Source organism: Adelges cooleyi, unplaced genomic scaffold (assembly GCF_023614345.1).
Source record: "Adelges cooleyi isolate 19-005CV unplaced genomic scaffold, UGA_ACOO_1.1 ACOO_flye_CR_arks_rails_tigmint_CR_PRNA_574, whole genome shotgun sequence".
NCBI lineage: Eukaryota > Metazoa > Arthropoda > Insecta > Hemiptera > Adelgidae > Adelges > Adelges cooleyi.
In genome coordinates, this window is record NW_026096268.1 from 9,202,136 (window position 1) to 9,220,920 (window position 18,785).

General features: G+C 35.3%; 2 protein-coding genes across 3 annotated transcripts; one reads left to right on the top strand and one right to left on the bottom strand.

The window, feature by feature from the left end:
* The first annotated feature begins 788 nt into the window (after positions 1-788).
* Positions 789-9,739, top strand: LOC126843706 (helicase ARIP4). The gene is made up of 13 exons (XM_050581398.1): positions 789-1,726; positions 1,807-1,985; positions 2,046-2,768; positions 2,841-3,228; positions 3,308-3,816; positions 3,882-4,109; positions 4,379-6,874; positions 7,070-7,286; positions 7,361-7,836; positions 7,944-8,104; positions 8,449-8,609; positions 8,683-8,970; positions 9,043-9,739. The coding sequence occupies exons 1-13, from the start codon at positions 1,237-1,239 to the stop codon at positions 9,495-9,497; spliced, it is 6,771 nt and encodes a 2,256-aa protein (XP_050437355.1). The 5' UTR covers positions 789-1,236; the 3' UTR covers positions 9,498-9,739.
* A 719-nt stretch (positions 9,740-10,458) lies between these two features.
* On the bottom strand, positions 10,459-18,719 carry LOC126843709 (rho GTPase-activating protein 39). Of its 2 annotated transcripts, XM_050581404.1 has the most exons (17): positions 18,388-18,719; positions 18,162-18,263; positions 17,328-17,592; positions 17,119-17,261; positions 16,969-17,053; positions 16,406-16,888; positions 16,020-16,338; positions 15,635-15,820; positions 14,986-15,213; positions 14,803-14,922; positions 14,611-14,735; positions 13,295-13,393; positions 13,017-13,160; positions 12,729-12,955; positions 12,386-12,653; positions 12,139-12,296; positions 10,459-11,710 (listed from the first exon to the last, which is right to left on the bottom strand). In XM_050581404.1, exons 1-17 carry the CDS (start codon positions 18,399-18,401, stop codon positions 11,248-11,250), a joined length of 3,429 nt encoding a protein of 1,142 aa, XP_050437361.1. In that variant the 5' UTR covers positions 18,402-18,719; the 3' UTR covers positions 10,459-11,247. The 2 variants fall into 2 exon arrangements, with proteins under 2 accessions (XP_050437361.1, XP_050437362.1); XM_050581405.1 differs by lacking the exon at positions 13,295-13,393.
* Between the last annotated feature and the right edge of the window lie 66 nt (positions 18,720-18,785).

Here is an 18,785-nt window from a genome sequence, read left to right on the forward strand (position 1 = left end):
ATTATATACTTGTTAAATATATATATATATTTTTTTTACGCATACACACTTTTCAATACTTCATTCATGTCAACACGGCAGTGCAGCCAACGTGACGGCGCGTCAAACATGTCGTGGGGGGGATGGACTTTCGCTTTTGCCGACGGCCGGACACCGCCGGACCGAAAACTATAGGTACGCCGGCGTTCAAACGCGTTATCAATTTCGGAACGAGCCGTGTGTTTCCAAACGACGGCGGTGGCCATTTTCAATGGTTACCAGATGGTGGTCGACATACCTATGCCCGTTTTGCCGAGCCGTCCAAATCCTTGTACGAAAATTACTTACACCTCTCGAAATTATTCAATATAAGTTGATTAAAGCTGCTGTCAAATGACAATACTTAGGACTTGGCCTCTTAAGTTTTAATTGAGCCGACTTAAAACTCCCCTAATTATAAAAATATATTAATGATACGGACATTTTGGTCTCGACCGTCCAAGACAGATCGCCGGAGAATATTATAACTGTGCACCACTAAATATTTATATACGTCTTGAACGTTTTATTTGAACCGAAAGCGGTCTCGACGGTGTTAAATAATAATATTTCGATTTAATACCGAAGATGTATCTGAGAGAAATGGCAGGAAATATTATTTGAAACGAACAAAACAGTGTGTACCTAATGTCGGTTCATCGATTCGTCGTTGGTCCGGCAATGCAATGATAATGAAAACAATTAGGGGCGGGAATAATACCTGTTCACCCACACTGTACAGACTACGGTCCCGGAGATTCTGATTAATGTTTCCAAAAAATCGTATCTATCGTATATATTGAGAAGAAAATGGACGAACGCAATTATTATTATTATTTATTACCACTGTAGTCAATGTAGGAAAGTCGGTTCAAAAGTAATATATTAGATAATTCACCCGAGTCGTACAATCAAACGTCGCCGGAGAGTGTAATGTGTGCGAATGTGTCTTAGAGCCGAGGATATAACGTTTATATAGTACTTTTTATTTGTTTTTGTTGTGATTGCGAACGAACCGCCGAAGAAAGTATAGATACATTATTATTGTAGTTTAGTGATAATAGTGTTTTTGTATTGTTGTTGAATAAATAATAATACATTTCCCGTCGTAATAACACACGAACCGAAGAATACGTTAATAATATTACGTGCAATTAATATTTGATCGTAACAACAATGGAAACAAGTTAAATAATATCCATTGTCGAGTTCGTTCACATGGATCCGTTCAATTTGTCGCGTTATGCCAATCTCACCATTCAGAGGGTACAACAACCCCCCGAGGAGAAACCGCCTCCTCCGTATAGTGAAAACGAAAAAGAAATGAGTGACAACAAAACGGACAACGATGGTGAAGAGGAGGAGGAGGAGGAGGAAGAAGATCAAGAAGAAGATGAAGCAACGAACAAAATCGCTACCGAGTTACCTGAGGTAGAGGATAAACACGATGATCTGGTCGATCCAGTGATGCCCGGCATAGAAACGGATACCGACACAGAATCCAATGCCACCAACGAAGTTACTACGACTCAGGTCGAGGAGACCGTTGAAGTCAAACAAGAAATCCAAGATCCCGAACACAACTCTGAAAGCGATGGTGAAAATCAAGATCAAATTGATGAAGAAATAGAGTCAAATTCCAAACGAAAATCCGTCGAAGAGAAAGACGGCGATCAAGTATCAAAAAAACCAAAAATGACTGATGAAAGTAAGTATATTTTCCAATATATTAAACTTACCCAGTTTTTATTGTTTTTGTAAACCTTTTTATTATTATTATTAACGCAGAAACTAGTGATGAAGATTCTGAAAATCAAACAACTTCAGAAAAACGACTGACAAATTTGAGAAGAAATATTCGCGAGGTAATGGACGAAAACAAGTTAGATGAAGCAACCTTGGCCGCTCAGAGACAAGAAATGGAAAGATTAAGACGTGTGCAAGAACAACAACGTCTAATTAGAGAAGTATGACTGTCACTCGCATTTAAAGATTTAATCATGTATTGATAAATAATGTGTTATTAGGTACAAAAACAGATAGCAATAAATAAACAAAATTCAAAAGCTCAAGATCGGGTGATGTCTTTACTCCAAGGTGGTACCACGTCTTTAATTAAAAAGAGTTCTGTGCCTAGTGACTCGTCAGTACCAAAACCTAATACAATTGTCATCTCTACCGATTCTGGATCATCTCAAGGTTTTAATAAAAAGATGTTAGAAATATTAAAAAGCCATCCAGACTCGCCCGAACAAAGTAGTGGACCTGATAAAATATCATCAATAGCTTCTAAGCTTGCAGAAGCTAATGAACCTCATATGGTCACGTCGTCTGTTTCAATCGCACCCATAAAAGCTGCTAAAGTGGCCGAAGTAGTTACAATTAGCAGCGAGAGCGATGAAGTAGAACCTGAACGACCTCAAAGTTCGGATGATGATTGCATATTGATATCCGGAGATGAAGAAGAAGAAGAATTGCCAGATGACGATGCTAACAATAGTGGTATGCACACTAATGATGCATACAATCAACCCGATGAATATGGACGAGTTTTGGTGAATGTCGGTCATCCTGATAACGAACCCGATGTTTTCTTAGCCCCACAAATAGCTCGTGTCATAAAACCTCATCAAGTCGGAGGCGTAAGATTCTTGTACGATAACGTAGTTGAATCTCTTGAAAGGTTTAAATCATCGGCTGGTTTTGGATGTATCCTAGCCCATTCGATGGGATTAGGCAAAACACTTCAGGTATTTTTTCACCTTTTAAAATGTGCTTGTGTTCACAGTAATATTAAAATTGACAAGTTTTTTTATTTTCAGGTCGTTTCCTTTTGTGATGTTTTTTTAAGGCACACTCCGGCAAAACATGTTCTATGTATTATGCCTATTAATACGTTACAAAATTGGTTGGCCGAATTCAATATGTGGCTACCCTTACCTGACGAAACAAAAAATTCGCCCTCTGAAAATGTGGTAAAAAAAGAGGAAGTCATCCATAGGTCGTTCCCACTGTTTGTGCTAAACGATTTTCATAAAACAATATCGGCAAGAGGAAAAGTCATTCAAAGTTGGCAGAATGAAGGCGGCGTACTACTTATGGGCTACGAACTCTATAGACAATTGACTTCGAGAAAACCGAGGAAAAAGAGAAACAAAAAACAGATGGACGACGATTTTTTTGATGAAAAAAACAAACCTTTACTCGACGGTAAATAAATAATTTTTTATTTTCAACATTAATAATGTTAATGTTATTTTTATAATTTTTTTTTTTTTTTTAATTGAAGAAATGAGAGAAGCATTGGTGAAACCGGGTCCCGATTTAGTGATATGTGACGAGGGTCACCGGATAAAAAACAGTCATGCTTCAACTTCGCAATCGCTTAAGGAAATCGAAAGTCGTCGACGTATCGTTTTGACTGGATACCCGCTGCAGAACAACCTACTAGAATATTGGTGTATGGTAGATTTTGTTCGTCCAAACTATTTAGGAACGAAAACCGAATTCAGTAATATGTTTGAGAGGCCGATCCAGAATGGTCAGTGTATCGATAGTACGCCTCAAGATATACGATTGATGAGATACAGAGCACACGTTTTGCATTCCCTTTTGGAAGGTTTTGTTCAAAGAAGAAGTCATTCTGTTCTCGAGAAAACGTTGCCTCAAAAAGAGGAATATGTTCTGCTCGTACGCTTAACACCTCTGCAACGACTATTGTATGATCGTTTCATGAACGAAGTTGTCAGGAAAAAAGCTGTTCCCAATCCGTTAAAAGCGTTTGCTGTATGCTGTAAAGTGAGTACCATTATTGAACTGTGACCGATACAAGTTTAATAATTGTATTCTGTTTGTACACTTAGATTTGGAATCATCCCGACATCCTCTACTTTTTCCTGAAGAAACGATCATTGGACGAAGCCGAAATCGATTTAGATCTCGAAGAAGCCGGTACACCTCTGGGAACTCCTTTAGGACCTACTCCGGTTACGTCTCCTTCTGCCGCTTCAAAAAGATCTAGAAATCGGTGGCCCAAAGGTGGAGGAGTGAATCCAAATTCCAAAGAGTTAAAGGCCAATTCTAATCGAAAGGTAGTAGGAGGTTTTTATATTCAAAATTTGCTTCAATTAATGTATCACACGTATTTAGCCAAATAATATCTGTTATGAACAAGTGAAAAACTAAACTAGTAATTTGATTATGGTGTTAAATCACTCTACCAGATTAATAAATCATTTGTGTAAAAAGATCTGTTTAGATGAAATATTTACAGATTTTTTCTGACTCGCTTCAACAAAAATATAAATTTTTTTTCAATTGTTATTGATGTATAATTTTATATATTTTTTTCCCCATATAGAATTTAAACAAAGACTTAAGGATACCAGCCGTAGCGACAGTAATGCCAAACACGAGTAGCAATCAAACAATCTCCCCGACAATTCAAAATCGTAATTCTTCTTCAGTTCCTGCTCATTCAGTACAACCGAATAATCAGTTCGACGAATATTCATCTCAATCTCAACCTCAATACGGAATCACAGATGATTTTCCCAACCAAAATTTTAATAGTTATAATAATCAAAACTCGTTTTGGAAAGAAGGAGGAGGGGGCGACTTCTTTAGAGGTAACCCGGAGTATTACCAACAAGGTCGTGGTTCAGATAAAAAACCACAATATCAATATCCCCAAGATCCTACGCTCGAAGAAGGCGAAATTCGATTAGACAAGAATGAATCTGGTTATCAGACGTACGAAGACAACAACTTTAGAGCAACTAATGATCAGGGTCTTTATCAAAATCAAACGTTCAACCAAGACACATCTCATAGTCGACAACCTGAACTACGCGTACAGAACCAAGGATTTTCACAAGACATGCATAAGATGAATCAAAGTCGGTTTTTGAATCAAACAGCAAATAACGAAACAACGTCGTCTTTCCAAGGAGTACATCAGAGGTTTCCGACGATGCAGCCGAGCAACGCCGCCGCCGCCGATCAAACGTTAAAAACCAAAGGTAAAAGCGTACGTAGTCGTAAACCCTCGACTAACAAGCGCGTTCCGAAAAACCAAACAATACAGGTGATGACTGAATCTGGAAATTCCATCGAAAACAACTGTGGAGATAATATGAATAATTTAGGAAATCAGCAAATGTTTTCAAACGCCAAAGAACCGTTTAGGCAAGAATTTCAGAGCCAAGACGGCGGCAGTCGTTCCAACAACAATTTAGGTTTATTAATTAATAATCAAAACGTCACGACCGGTCCGTCTATTCCTTTAGCGACTAATAATTGTGATGCAAAATTCAAAGCTTCTCATAGTTCGTTAGATAGTAATAATAAAGGAATATATGAAAGCAATTTAGTCAAACAAGTGAACAACGAAGTTTCTAGTTTTGGTAGTTTATTCGACGGTAACAATCAAATGTTGTCGAACCGTCAAGAAACAAACAGGAATAACCAGAGCGTTCAAAACAACACCATGCAATCGAACATGAACGGTCAAGATATGAATAACGTAAATAACAGCAATCAGTTAGGTGCACAAAACCTGATGATGAATCATCAAGCAATTGAAAATTCTAGAATGATTAATAACAGTTCGTTACAAGGAAACTCGGCTGTGGGTAATTCGGGATTGTTATCAATGCACGACCAAAGTGAAATAAATTCGACAAATAGTCAAAACTCTGGTCAGCATCACAATCATCCGATGGGTTTATCGCACGATCAAGAGATGATGATGAGCCATCATAATATTTCATTTGAACAAAAATTCATTAACACTCAGCAGCAACAACAACAACAACAACAACAAGATAAGCAACTCCAGTACCAAAATTCCGAGAATTCATTATTAAATCATGAGACAACGTTGCCAGTTAACGAAAGATTTATGAATTCGTCAAATTCGAGCCATAACTACAACAATTTCAATATTTTAGAATCTAATCAGAATCACAATTATGGAAACATGTTACCCGATCAACAGTTTCAGAGTCAAAATATTTTGAGCGATCAAATGTTGCACGATCAAGAAATGTTACTGGCAAACGATCAGGCCATGTTGAGCGTTCTTAATTCTACGACCGACGCTAACGAACAAGCATTGTTATATAACGCCATGGTTGGTCAATCTGATGGACAGAGTCTGCTTGGTCTATTGGATGCTCCCAATATAATGAACGATCAAATTAATGATTATCAGCAACCTGTTTATGGCCCGTTGCCGCCAAACGTCAAACCCGGCTTACCCGGAGGCATGAAAAATGATCCTGAAAACAATCAATATTACAGGGATCCAAAACTACCACTTAACGTCGGAAGAGGAGTGACCATAATGCCGTTGGGCCAAAGCTCAAACGACGTTAAAATGTATCCAGATCAAAATCGTTATAATATTCCAAAAACACCGGATACGTCTTATCAACGATACACTAATTATTCACCCATGTATCCGTACGCTTCGAGTTCAAGCACTCCGTTGGGTAGCATATCGGACATATTGGACAATATTCCCGGGCCGGAGCGTTCCTACCAGCCCGCAGATCGTAAAATTACGGCCCCTTGCACAGTGACAAGCCAAGACGTCAATAATCCTTTGCCCCCTTTTCATTCACTGGACAACAAACCCAAGTACGATTACAGTGAAAGCAGTTCAAATGTGGACATAGATCAATCTAAAGACGAACACATTCCTTCATTTTCCATGGACAACAAAGAAGGAAAATCTTCAGAAGACAGCACAGAACCCCCAAGAGTACCAACATTGTTGGAAGAAGGAGAGATAAGAAATCCTTCTTTAATAATGAAAAGTGGCAAGGAAGAACCCGGAATACCTTACGATTGGGTAAATTTATATTTATTACATAAACGTCTTTTACGCAAGCTAAGTTGTTTACGTTTTTTCCTACGAAAACATACTTTTTTTTTTTTTACATATTAGTTTTTTTAACACGGAAATGTGTTAGAGTTTTCTAAAGTGGTGTAAATATTTAGTATTACTATTTATCAAAAAATGTAAAATTGTTATTTTCTCTTTCAGGCCGTTGAGCTCTTCAAAGATTACATACCTGGAATGATTGAAGCATCGGCTAAAATGTCATTATTGTTTGCAATCGTTGAAGAATCCATTAAAATCGGAGACCGCGTTTTATTGTTTAGCCAATCGTTGTTTACGTTGGATTTGATTGAAGAATTTTTACAACGTAACAAAATTCCAGGAACAGATGAAAACTGGTGTAGAAATTGTGATTACTATCGTATGTATTCAGTTTTTTTCTCTTTTTAAACTATTTTTTTTTTTTTTTTTTATCAATTTATTACTTGTATTTAGGTCTTGACGGAAGCACTTCTGCGTCCGAACGTGAAAAATTGATAAACGACTTTAACAGATGTACTACTGTCCATTTGTTTTTGGTATCAACTCGAGCGGGCTCATTAGGTATCAATCTTGTTGGAGCAAACAGAGTTATAGTTTTTGACGCATCGTGGAACCCATGTCATGATACACAAGCCGTCTGTCGAGTGTATCGTTATGGCCAGAAGAAACCCTGCTATGTATACCGACTCGTGACGGATAACTGTTTAGAAAAGAAAATTTACGACAGACAAATTAACAAGCAAGTAATGGCCGACCGTGTTGTCGATGAATGCAATCCAGATGCTCATTTATCCATTAAAGAAGTAACTAATTTGTGTTGGGACGACGGAGAGTCAAAACCGACCAAGGACTTTTCATCGCTCAAAGACAATTATGATGATGTAGTGATCAAATATATTGTTGAAAATCTCAGCTCTGTTCTCACAAAGGTGCTTGATAATATTAATTTTTTAATAACATATTTTATATTTTGGCCAAGTGTCTAAATATTTGTTGTAGAATTTCAACATTTTTAATATGGAATTTGTTTTCTCAGGAACCATTTCAACACGAGTCGTTATTTGTGGACCGAAAAGATAAAAAACTATCTCAGGCTGAAAAAAGACTGGCCAAGAGAAGTTATGAAATGGAGAAAAAAGCAAATAGCCGACCAATGTATTCTTACTACGGCCAAAATACAAATTCATCATTATACAGGTAATTATAATAATTTCAACAATTATAAGATGTAATCACTTTCAAATAGATGCTTCAGTGTCAAACTGTGTAGATGATAAAACTATTAAATAGCAAATCGTTTTTTTTTTTACAATAAATGTGCCAATAATAGTTTTTTATTTATTTTCAAAACAAATTTACTAAATACAAAAGCGTTTTTGCAGATTTTTTGAAATTAAAAAAAAAAAAGTAAATATCAGGTTACAGTAAATATAAAGTTTTCTTCATGATTTATTATAAAATCAATAACTTCTCAGTTCCGCATCGAAGCTTAAACGCCAATAACTAATTTTAATGGTATAATCATGTTTTGCTTGGGCTAGAAATCAAATGGGCAAACCTATGGCCAGCGTACGTCCCATGCAATCTATGTCCAACACGTCTGCAATGATGGCCAGTAGAAACGCTTTGAACCGAAGGTGGATTCCGGCCGAAGTTTGGCAGAAACAAGGAATGACTGCTCAAGAAATGACATTACCATTGGGTAATTATAATAATTATAATTTGGTACTGTTCATATAGTTCTAGATATGAAATTTCGTTTTGTTTTTACCTAGATGTGGTAATTCCGACAAATGCTGGCGATAGAGGATCGATTGTTTTAAAAGCCGGACAAAAAGTCATGGTACTGAAAAGCCCCAAAGGTATTTACATGCAATTGGAATCTGGAAAAATCATCGCTATCCGAACGTCGGGCAACAATAAACCTAACAGCCCTGCTCTTCCCGGCCAATCCTTTTCACAACCACAACCATCCGCCACTCAACAACAAACGCCCACGGTGCCGCCTTACATAGTTAGGTCTCATTCACTTGACAGTAGTTACAACGCGGCTAGCAAAAACGGTAAGTGATTCGAAACTAACCACAGTACTTTGTACTTTTTCTTAAATTTAACATTATGTTATTCACTTTCAGACCATTCCGTTCAGCAATTGAGGAACCGGTCGACCCTGTTGAGAAACAACCCTAGTATATCGATAACGCCAAAACATACGACGCCATTGCCGAGGCCCGTACAACAACCTCCTTACATGGCCGCTAATTCGCATCATGTACCATCGGGATCGTCTTCAATGTCGTCTATGCAACAGCAACAACCAAAATTGCCTTCTTCGATAACAGTCACAAAGTACGATCCGTTTTCCAACGTTCAGAAACCGTCCGAAATAGTAGGCATGCAATCCGAATCGGCTGGATCGAGTTACAACCCAAGACAACCATCTGAGTATCCTAGTAGGCCGATCGATCGGTACGCACCGAACAATAGAGTTGGCTACGCCTCGTCTGGTAGGTTACCTTTGCCCACGTACCCGACAAATAATTATCCACCGCAACATCCGTCGGCCCCACCCTATCACCGACCTCCATAATTTCAATTATTATAGTTAAGAACAAAACTATGTATATTTATCGTGTTATGACTTAAATTGTACATTTTGAGAAAAAAAAATGTAATTAAATCTCACCTTATGTAATTTGGTGTAAACGTCGTCTCTTATTAAATTTTATCGGTTTTTTTTTTTAACTGAAAAAATCTTGAGATAAACATGTCAGTATTTCACAATAGTTTTAAAAAAAAAATACTACTATCAAGCTTTATAACTTGCATGTTCCTGTGTCTATTTGAAATTACAATATATATATATATATATATATATATTATATACTTTATTTGAAGTTAGTTTTAATTATTATTAATTGAATTGATTTATTATTAATCAGTGTGAATAGCAGTTATTAGCAGTAATAATAATAATTGACGATAGACTTATTAATTAAATATTTGAAATATGTTTATATTATAATTGTTTAGCTCATGTTTGTTGACATTGTTATATATAATTTTTTTTTATATCCATCGATAAGTTTTTTTCAACGAAAATGAACGATGTAATACGTTTTTCTTTAATTTATATATTTATATTAACTCGCTGTGAGTGCGTAATTTTTAGCTATGATAAATTTATTTAGTTGTATACGTATAATTAATGTGTGTCAAAAACAAACAAAAAAATAAGAATAATAATAACTAAATAAAAATCTAAATAAACAAATAATTTGTTTAAGCATCAAAATGTATTTTTGTCGACTTACTGGTGGTTACAACGAGATGTTCGCAATTTAAATGAAAACTTACAAATCGCTACATATTACAAAAGCCAACTTATTTCTATGACGTTGAAAATCGTAATAATTATTAAAAACTAAACGATTTGTCTTTAATAAAATAACAGAAAAAAAATTTAACAATTTTTTGTTTTAAAACAACCCAACTTTATTACACAAAAACAACACCACAAAAAAAACTGGAAAAATAACTAAAACGTGTATAAAAAAAAAAGTTGAGTATTTTTAAATGCTCTATATATATATTTAAAAAAACAGTCACTTATATGTAATTTTTATATTAGTAGACTATAAAGTGTTAATGGAACATTTTGTTTTTTAGAATAGAAGTAAAAATAAAAAAATCTCTTTTTCAAAGCTTCTCTTTTTATTAACGACAGTTACAAGTACATAGCCCCTAAATAAGGTATTGAACATTGGTCGAATTCTAAACAATACAGATTTATTTCGCTAGTAATAATATTTTGTTAAAAATTTGTACACCGCATCATCAAGATCGATCTAAAATAATGTTTTCACTACACTTTAAAAACCGTTTTAGTTGTACGCAATATTATATTTGACTATATTATGTTACTTTTTAAAACTATATTATATAGTAATCCATTTCTACCGCAATAAAAATGGTGTAAGCAAAAATAAACACATACATTTAGTTTCTTTACAAAAGTGAATTTGTATAATAATAAGCAAAAAATTAAAAAAAAACAACGTAATAATATATAGGCAGTGGGAGGGAATAAAATTCAAGTAGTAAGTCATGAAGTCTGTTATAAATAATACACAATTTTGTTTTTTGTTGAACGTCAATTACACGTCTGGTAACGCATACCTAAACTACCGACCAAGACATCAAAATATCATCATAGTAAATACTAACTTAAAATTAATAATAATACTAAAATTAGTGTGCAATATCATGTTGCTATATAATAATATTAACCTTTGGTTTAGTTATAGGAGTCGTGTATGGAACTTAAAAATCTCGACAGTTTAAAAAACACCTTCCATGAAGGAGGCGTCGAAATGTAAAATCAACAAACGCATAAATGCCATTTCTTTGCGAGCGTTGTCGAATATGACGCGAGGGTCGATGGACGTGCAACGCAGACAATTGGGTGCCATCACCATGGCCAGGTTGTTGGCGTCCATTTTGGTAATCTGAACGATTTCGGGTTTGGTGAACAGTTGCAGAAAATGAATGAGGTACGACAGGACCAATTTGTTAATGGGAGGCAATCGATGAACGATCGTTATGGCACGGCGGGCGTCTTGATGGGCCGCGATGCATTCTGCGTACATGTGGTCGGGCACCAGTGGTTCGTACAGCTCGCGATACCAAAGTTTCAACAACGACGCCGGCGTATGGGCGTCGGTCAATTCCTCGGGACCGGGCACGTCCCAAACGTCTAGGCGGCTCTTCAATGACATTACCTCGTCCATGTCGGCCGGAACTCTAAAAACCAAAGAGTCAATATTAGAGTGGGCAAAGTTTAGATAAGATAAAAGATAATTTGACAAATTAATTATCAACAAAAAATATACCTAGATCATTTTTTATTCGTGAATAACAAGTTAACTATTTTGCAGTTAATATCATCCAAACATAATTTTGTTGACACAACAGATAATTTATAATAATAAAATAAAATGAAAGTCAATTATTTATATTTTATCACTTAATATATATATAAAAATAAATGATAAACATTATTCAAATTAGTCCAGTCAAGCTATTTTTGTAACGTAGAGCTATTTTACTGTACTCATAACATCACTGGCGTAGTATTACGCCTACAAAAAAGTAACAGTGTGTTACTGTAACACATTTATTTTCATTACGTTACCACCCAAAGACTGTCAAATTCATACGGTTAAATTTACCTGAATATTCCTTCAGTTTGATCGCCTCGAAGCCTCAATACTAAATCAGAGAGCGTAGTTTGTACCCACGGTAATTTGTGATGTGGAAAACGTTCTTTCTGAAGATCGATGACTTCATTGATGGTATTCCCAAACAGACTGGGTCTAAATATTTGCATCTAATTGAAATTCAAACGTTAATTAGTATGTCTCATCCATTTATTTCATCTTTTTTTACGTTACTGGACAATAAGTGAAAACGACTTACTCTTGCTTGTTCGATATCTTCGAGAGTAGGTCGTCGAACCGCTTTTTTGCCATCCACGCCCATTCTGTGTAACCTTTTGGTCGCTACGCTGGCGTAATGGCTAACTTGTACGTGCACTGGCCACCGACCGACTTCTGTGGAATAACTGTCCAGACCGGGGTCGCGATGTCGTTCCATGTAACTTTCCAAATACTTTTGCAGTTTCGGAGAAGGCGGGAAAAACGACAAACAGATGGCCAACAGTTCCCAGCCACGACGTAAACTTTCTCTGCAACAACAAATTGTACTTGATACAATACAGATTTAATGTATTATTGTTTTGATTAGATTTGTGTCCACTTACTTTCTGGGATTCTCAGTTGTCTGTCTACATATTTGTATGTATAGTTCGTCCCTTAGAGTCGGTTTCATAAAACCGGTCATACATATTTCTAGTGCTACACTATTTAACGTCATGCCCAATTTGGCTTTACGATCGCTCATGTAGGTCTGAACTAGTTTGAACAGATCGCAAGCTTCCTTTTTCAACGCTTTGTCCGACAGCACTAACATTGGCTTACGAATCGGATCCTGTGAACGAACAGTCATTAATAACATTGAACAAAACTAATCGACTACGACTCTAACGTACCTTCGACCAAGAAAGCATGTCCCTGACGGAAAACTTCTTGCGGAATATACCTTTCTTGTGTATGTTCAAGTTGTCCTGGGCATATTTTTCAATGTCGCTTTCCGACGTAGTTTTTTTGTCTCGACTCAACAACGATCGGGACGCCTATTTGCAAAATTATTGTCAATAAAATAAAGTAGAAAACACACAGTACGGTAGTAAGTCAAAAAGCATTTACAAAACACTAATCTAATCAAATAGCGTCAATTGTCAAAAAGCTTAGGTAAATTAATTTAAACCTGTTGGTAGTAATAGCCAGGCAATCGCGTTCGAACGTCTTGAACTAAAGATGGGTGTAATACTGTGCGATTGGTGTTGGCGTAGCGAGCCAATAAAAACTAAAAGCACACACAAAAAAAAAAAAAAAATAGCATATCATGCGGAAAAAAATATATAAAATGTTCGATTCATAATAAATAGCTTCGGAATAAAATCGATGGGCGTCACTTAAGAACATACAATCTGTAATTTTTTTTTATAATATAATTTTATAAAAATATATTTAAAATAATATTATCGTGTTTATCGAGTTACCTTTGGAGATAACTACTAAGTACAATACTACCCCGAAAGTCAAATTAAATAACTTTAAATAAAAGTAGATAGAATTGTATTTAGCATTTTTAGATTTTATAGTGATTTTTAAATTAAATTAAATTCATTTTTAGTACATCAAAATACATATTACTATAACTTTACCCCAAATTAACCATTCTATTCTTTCTACTTAGACTTTTAAAAATAAATCTTTTATATTAAATAATTTACTAGTCGATTATTTATGACTAAGTTATTTATTTGTTCGATCAAACAATTTATTTATCATTAATTGTTTGTTTGAATGTCTAATTTTTTGAAAATTTCATTCACTTACGAAAACTGTATGCTATGCATAGTATGGGTGAAGCGTAGAAATCTGATCAATATCTCTCAACCTGAGACGTTGATTAATTTTTTGAATTAAAGAAGTGCTTTTGATTACATTTATAAATAATAAATAACATTTTACATTATTAAGATAAAGAAAAATTATTTATTATTATATTTTAATTTTGCCCAACATTAGTGGAAATCCAAATAACAATCCTTTTAGCGTTACATGCTTTTTTTTTTTTGACCAATTCTTGTAAGCCAATTTCAGATAAACATAAGCAACAAGACAATTTAGTCTGTCACTCTACGCATGCATGACAACTTAACGTTTGCACTTATTCGGAACACACAAAATGAATCAGAGCAGCCAAACAAGTCACTCGAAAATTAGTCATACAATTCATTCGTCTGTTTCGTTTTGTTTTGTCATTAAGCACTTGGGATATTACTTAATTAATTTAAAACATTTAACAAAATAGTTTATGTACATTTAGACATGCATAATTTCTCATCCGAGTTGGCAATAACCCGTTTTTTGGGTACACAAAAAACCCATGTTTTTTAGGTTTCGTGTTATTTGGCCACCTCGTTTTGCTCATTTCGTACGTAGTAAAAAAAAAAAAAATAGAAATAATAAAATCTGATACAAAGGTAGAATTATCATAAATATACATGTACATACTTCGTTTCTTTCCATTATCGGAGAATATAAAGCCGCAGAGGGCTGGACGTGTTGGTCTTTTCGTCTTCTTAGCGACGTATGCTGAGTTTCTAACGGAAGTGTCGGGGCCGAACTACAAAAAGGATCTAAAATCCAAAATATTGCGTGATGATTATATTTTAATGTCAATTTGGAGTCGCACCATCGTCTTACCTGGTATAGATGGTGTGACTAGATTTGCAGATCTTTGGGACGCCAAAGTATTAGTAACCGTATTGTAATAGTGTTGGTTGTTACTTGCAGTTTCCACTACGTAATCGCATACACGACCGTCTAAGTAACAATTGTTCAGTTTTAAATTTTATTTATTTTTCAAAAACAAAATTTATTATTTACCATTAGTGTAACTCCGCGGTTGAGAGATTCGCATTGCAGTCAAATGATCGTAATCCAATTCGTCTCTCAGATAATGTCTGGAAGACGTATTCGAGGGCGATGGCGAACTAGACTGTTCCCCCTGACTGATCGCGCCCTCGTCGTCCGCGAACTCGTCGCTGTCATATCCAGTAGCCGTACCCATCACGCCAATTAGATCTTCAATTTCGGCATCTTCCTCTTCAGAACCTAAAATTGGCAATATGAAAACAACTGGTAATGGATGATATAATATAGTGTACAATTAACTCCAACATGAAGCGTTTCATTTGTTAAAAATATGTTATTTGAGTATTATTTCCAAGAAAAAATAATTGTCATAATATCATTTATTTGGTTTAAAACAAATTTCAGATTATTTTTTTTGATTTTTTTTAAATAAAAAAATATTTGTAAACATGCCAAATAAACAAAACAAATTATATAGTGGAGACTTAATGGAAAAAAAAATCTAAATAATTGCAACCAAAAGAACTGCTGATTGTACAAAACGTATACGATAATTTACAAATAAGCAATTTTGTTTTTTTATAAATAATATTACTTGTATGGAAAACTTCAAGAGACTATAGTTATTGAGTTTGTAGTAAACTTTAAATTTACCACCCACCTGATAATTTTCTTTGTTCTAAAATATATTGATGAAGTGGTAGAATTCTTCCTTCGAACATGTCTATATTGCTGTACAGCGGAGCTGGTTTTTTATCTGAAGTGGCCGGACTAATACTTTTCCTTACAGCTCCACCGCGTTGACTAGATGAGCTAGAGTGATTCGACACAGGTCTGGTTTTCGGATCTGGTAAAACAGCAATTAAAAATAATAAAACCAGCGATACAGTGGAGTCCGGGTTTAGTGGGGGTGGAACATATTGGGATTGAAGAGGTCTTTGGGACTTTGTATAACTGAAAGTGATTTTAATCGCCTTAGAGTTACGCATCAAAGTTAAAAGTGCCGGTAATAATTTTAATATTATTGATTTATATTATTTACTCACAGTTATCAATAATTTTGTTCTCGCTTTTATTAAGCCTTTGATCGATTTTACCGGTAGTGGGAGGACTACTGGATACACTGGAACTGGAATTTTGGTCTCTGACAGATTCATCGTCACTACTAGAGAGTCCCGCCTCTTTTGAACTTTTCGACAATTTAGTCGATTGAGTTAATGATGATTTTGAACTTGATTGGCTAGGAGCTACGAGTGGTGGAGGAGGAGCAGCAAAGTTAGCGTACTCCGGAGTTAGAGGAGGGCGAGTTTTGGAGGATGATGTCGGGGATCCCGCGTCAGAATGGGAATGCCATTTTCGCGAGGTCTATAACAAAAATAAAAAAACCATTAATAAGTACTTATGGTGTTAACAGTTTGGAGACCGATTTTACCAGTGGTGTGGATTCTACAGATTTCTTGCCATGTCTTGGCGGCATCCCCATCAGTCCACTGGGTGATAAATATTTCTCGTGCATGGAATCCTCATCATCGGCTTCTAGGGGCGTCTTGACGCCTAATGACTTTTGGGCGAAACTTTGACTACGGGAAATTTGACTGTTAGACAGACTGGAAGACAATATAACAGGGGGACGGGGCCGCGAACAACTGTTGTTGCGGTTGTCATGACCCAGACTGTAGCCACCCCCGATGCTAATGTCAGTGTCGAAACTTTTCTGTTTGCCTAACAACAACTGGTACTGTGAAGCGTTGGAAGAACTACGTTGAATAGGAAGATTCGATTGAGGAGTGGGAGGTTGAGATAGTTTCTTTTTGAACAATGGTGTACTGGCTGACATTGATAAACCGACATTTGCGTCCTTCCCGCTCGAAGACTGAATAGATACGCAACTCGAATCACTCGAACGACCAGAATCCTACATAGAAATATTAAATTTAATTTCCTAATATCATCTTAAACAGTGTAATTGGTTTATAGACACGTGTAAAAACTGACCTGAGAATAAGCTGTACGGTTATACCACATGTTTGGTTGATTACCACGTCGACCACGGGTTGGTGTACTCGCTTGTTGCTGATGTCTAAATACAATTTTTGTTTTGAAAAAATATCTATTTAAAAAAAAAACTATTTTTATATAATATACTTGTTGTTGTTGCTATGATGATGATGGTGATGATGTGATCTACGAGGTGTAAGGGGTGAAGTTTGAGTTTCTGAATCCACAGACCGTTTAGTTGTCGAGACGGGATCCATCATCTTGAAAGTGCGAACGTTTTCAACGTTACCCTGGAACACGGACAATCGAATAAATATAAAAGTAATTTTACGTTTAATATTAATAACGTTACATACCAATTTTTGGTTACTTGAAGATAGCGGTAGAGCCATTCTACTTCGACCCGGCGTCTGAGTCGATACAGACTCTTTTGGATGTTTACGATCATTCTCATCATTCGGTTCGGTATTTTGTTTTAATGTTTGCAATTTTGCCAATGGTATGATATCAGAATTTGGAGGCCGATGCCATACCGTTTTTTGAGAAGCAGCATTATAGTAATAAAAACGATTGGTTACCGGATCAAATAGCTCCCACCATTGATTGTTGTCAGTTTTTTTGCTATTTAGGAAAATTATATTTATTATCTTATTATCGATGACCATAAAGATAAGAACAGCTATAAAAACCCATAATTTAATTTGAGTTGCACTGATAAATTTTTTTTTTTATAATTTTTCAGCTGTTGACATTAAAATGACATCATATATTGACTATTTTTTAATTAAGGTGCCTCCTGTAACGTCATTACAATTTCAATATTTTATTAATAAAAAAAGAAATTGCACAAAACAATTTTTTCTAAAAAATGCTGAAAAGAAATTAATTAATACCTTTGTATTAGAAAGGAAGATCTAGACGAAATTTGAATTAGTTTCACACCTTAATTATTTTAGTTCTAATTTAAATGTACTAATAATGGTGTATTTTTGACAACAAATGTTGACAGATAAATTGTTAACACGATGCATTTTGTAACTGCACAAAATGCTTTATAATTGTAAAAAAAAAGAAATACAATATTTAAAAATAGTGTTTATACCGACGCTTGAGCTCAAGAGAAACTAATCTAACGAAATCCATCGACATTTATTTAGCAACTCAATTTCATTTTTAAAAAATAAACTTACACGGGCACTCCGATTGGCGCATCCCAAACGCACTCGCCGGTCGTCAAATTAGCGTACATATACTCTTTTGTCTTGGGTTCGATTATCTCGACCCATACCACTCTAAAACATAAAATATTGGATTAAATCGCGTTAACAAAAAAGAAAACCTTTTATTTAGGTTTTATTAGTACAGTGAACAAGCACACACTATAAACACTGCCAATTACAAAAGTTAAACACTTGCCTTTCCGAAGTCATGTTTCTGTTGATTATTTGATGAATTCTCTTTCGAGTAATTCCTATTTCAGACCGACATTGAAGGCATTTTACAAGAAAACGGGCCAAACGCCACCGTGAACTTTGTTTTCACCAAAACATACAAATTATTACTTACAACAGTATTATTCTGCTGATAATGTAATATTATATACATATTACATATACGAATATTAATTATACAGAAAAAATTCGACTACACCATACAGATATAAAGTTTACACTTTATATCTATGGTGCACACCATCTGATTCTGGCAAATGTCACAAACCCCAATGTGCAACCTCTTTGGAAATTGTGAGATTGCGTTGGTGGGAGTTTAAATGAAACGCGCATGCGTCAAGATCTGCTACCCAATGGCTAATT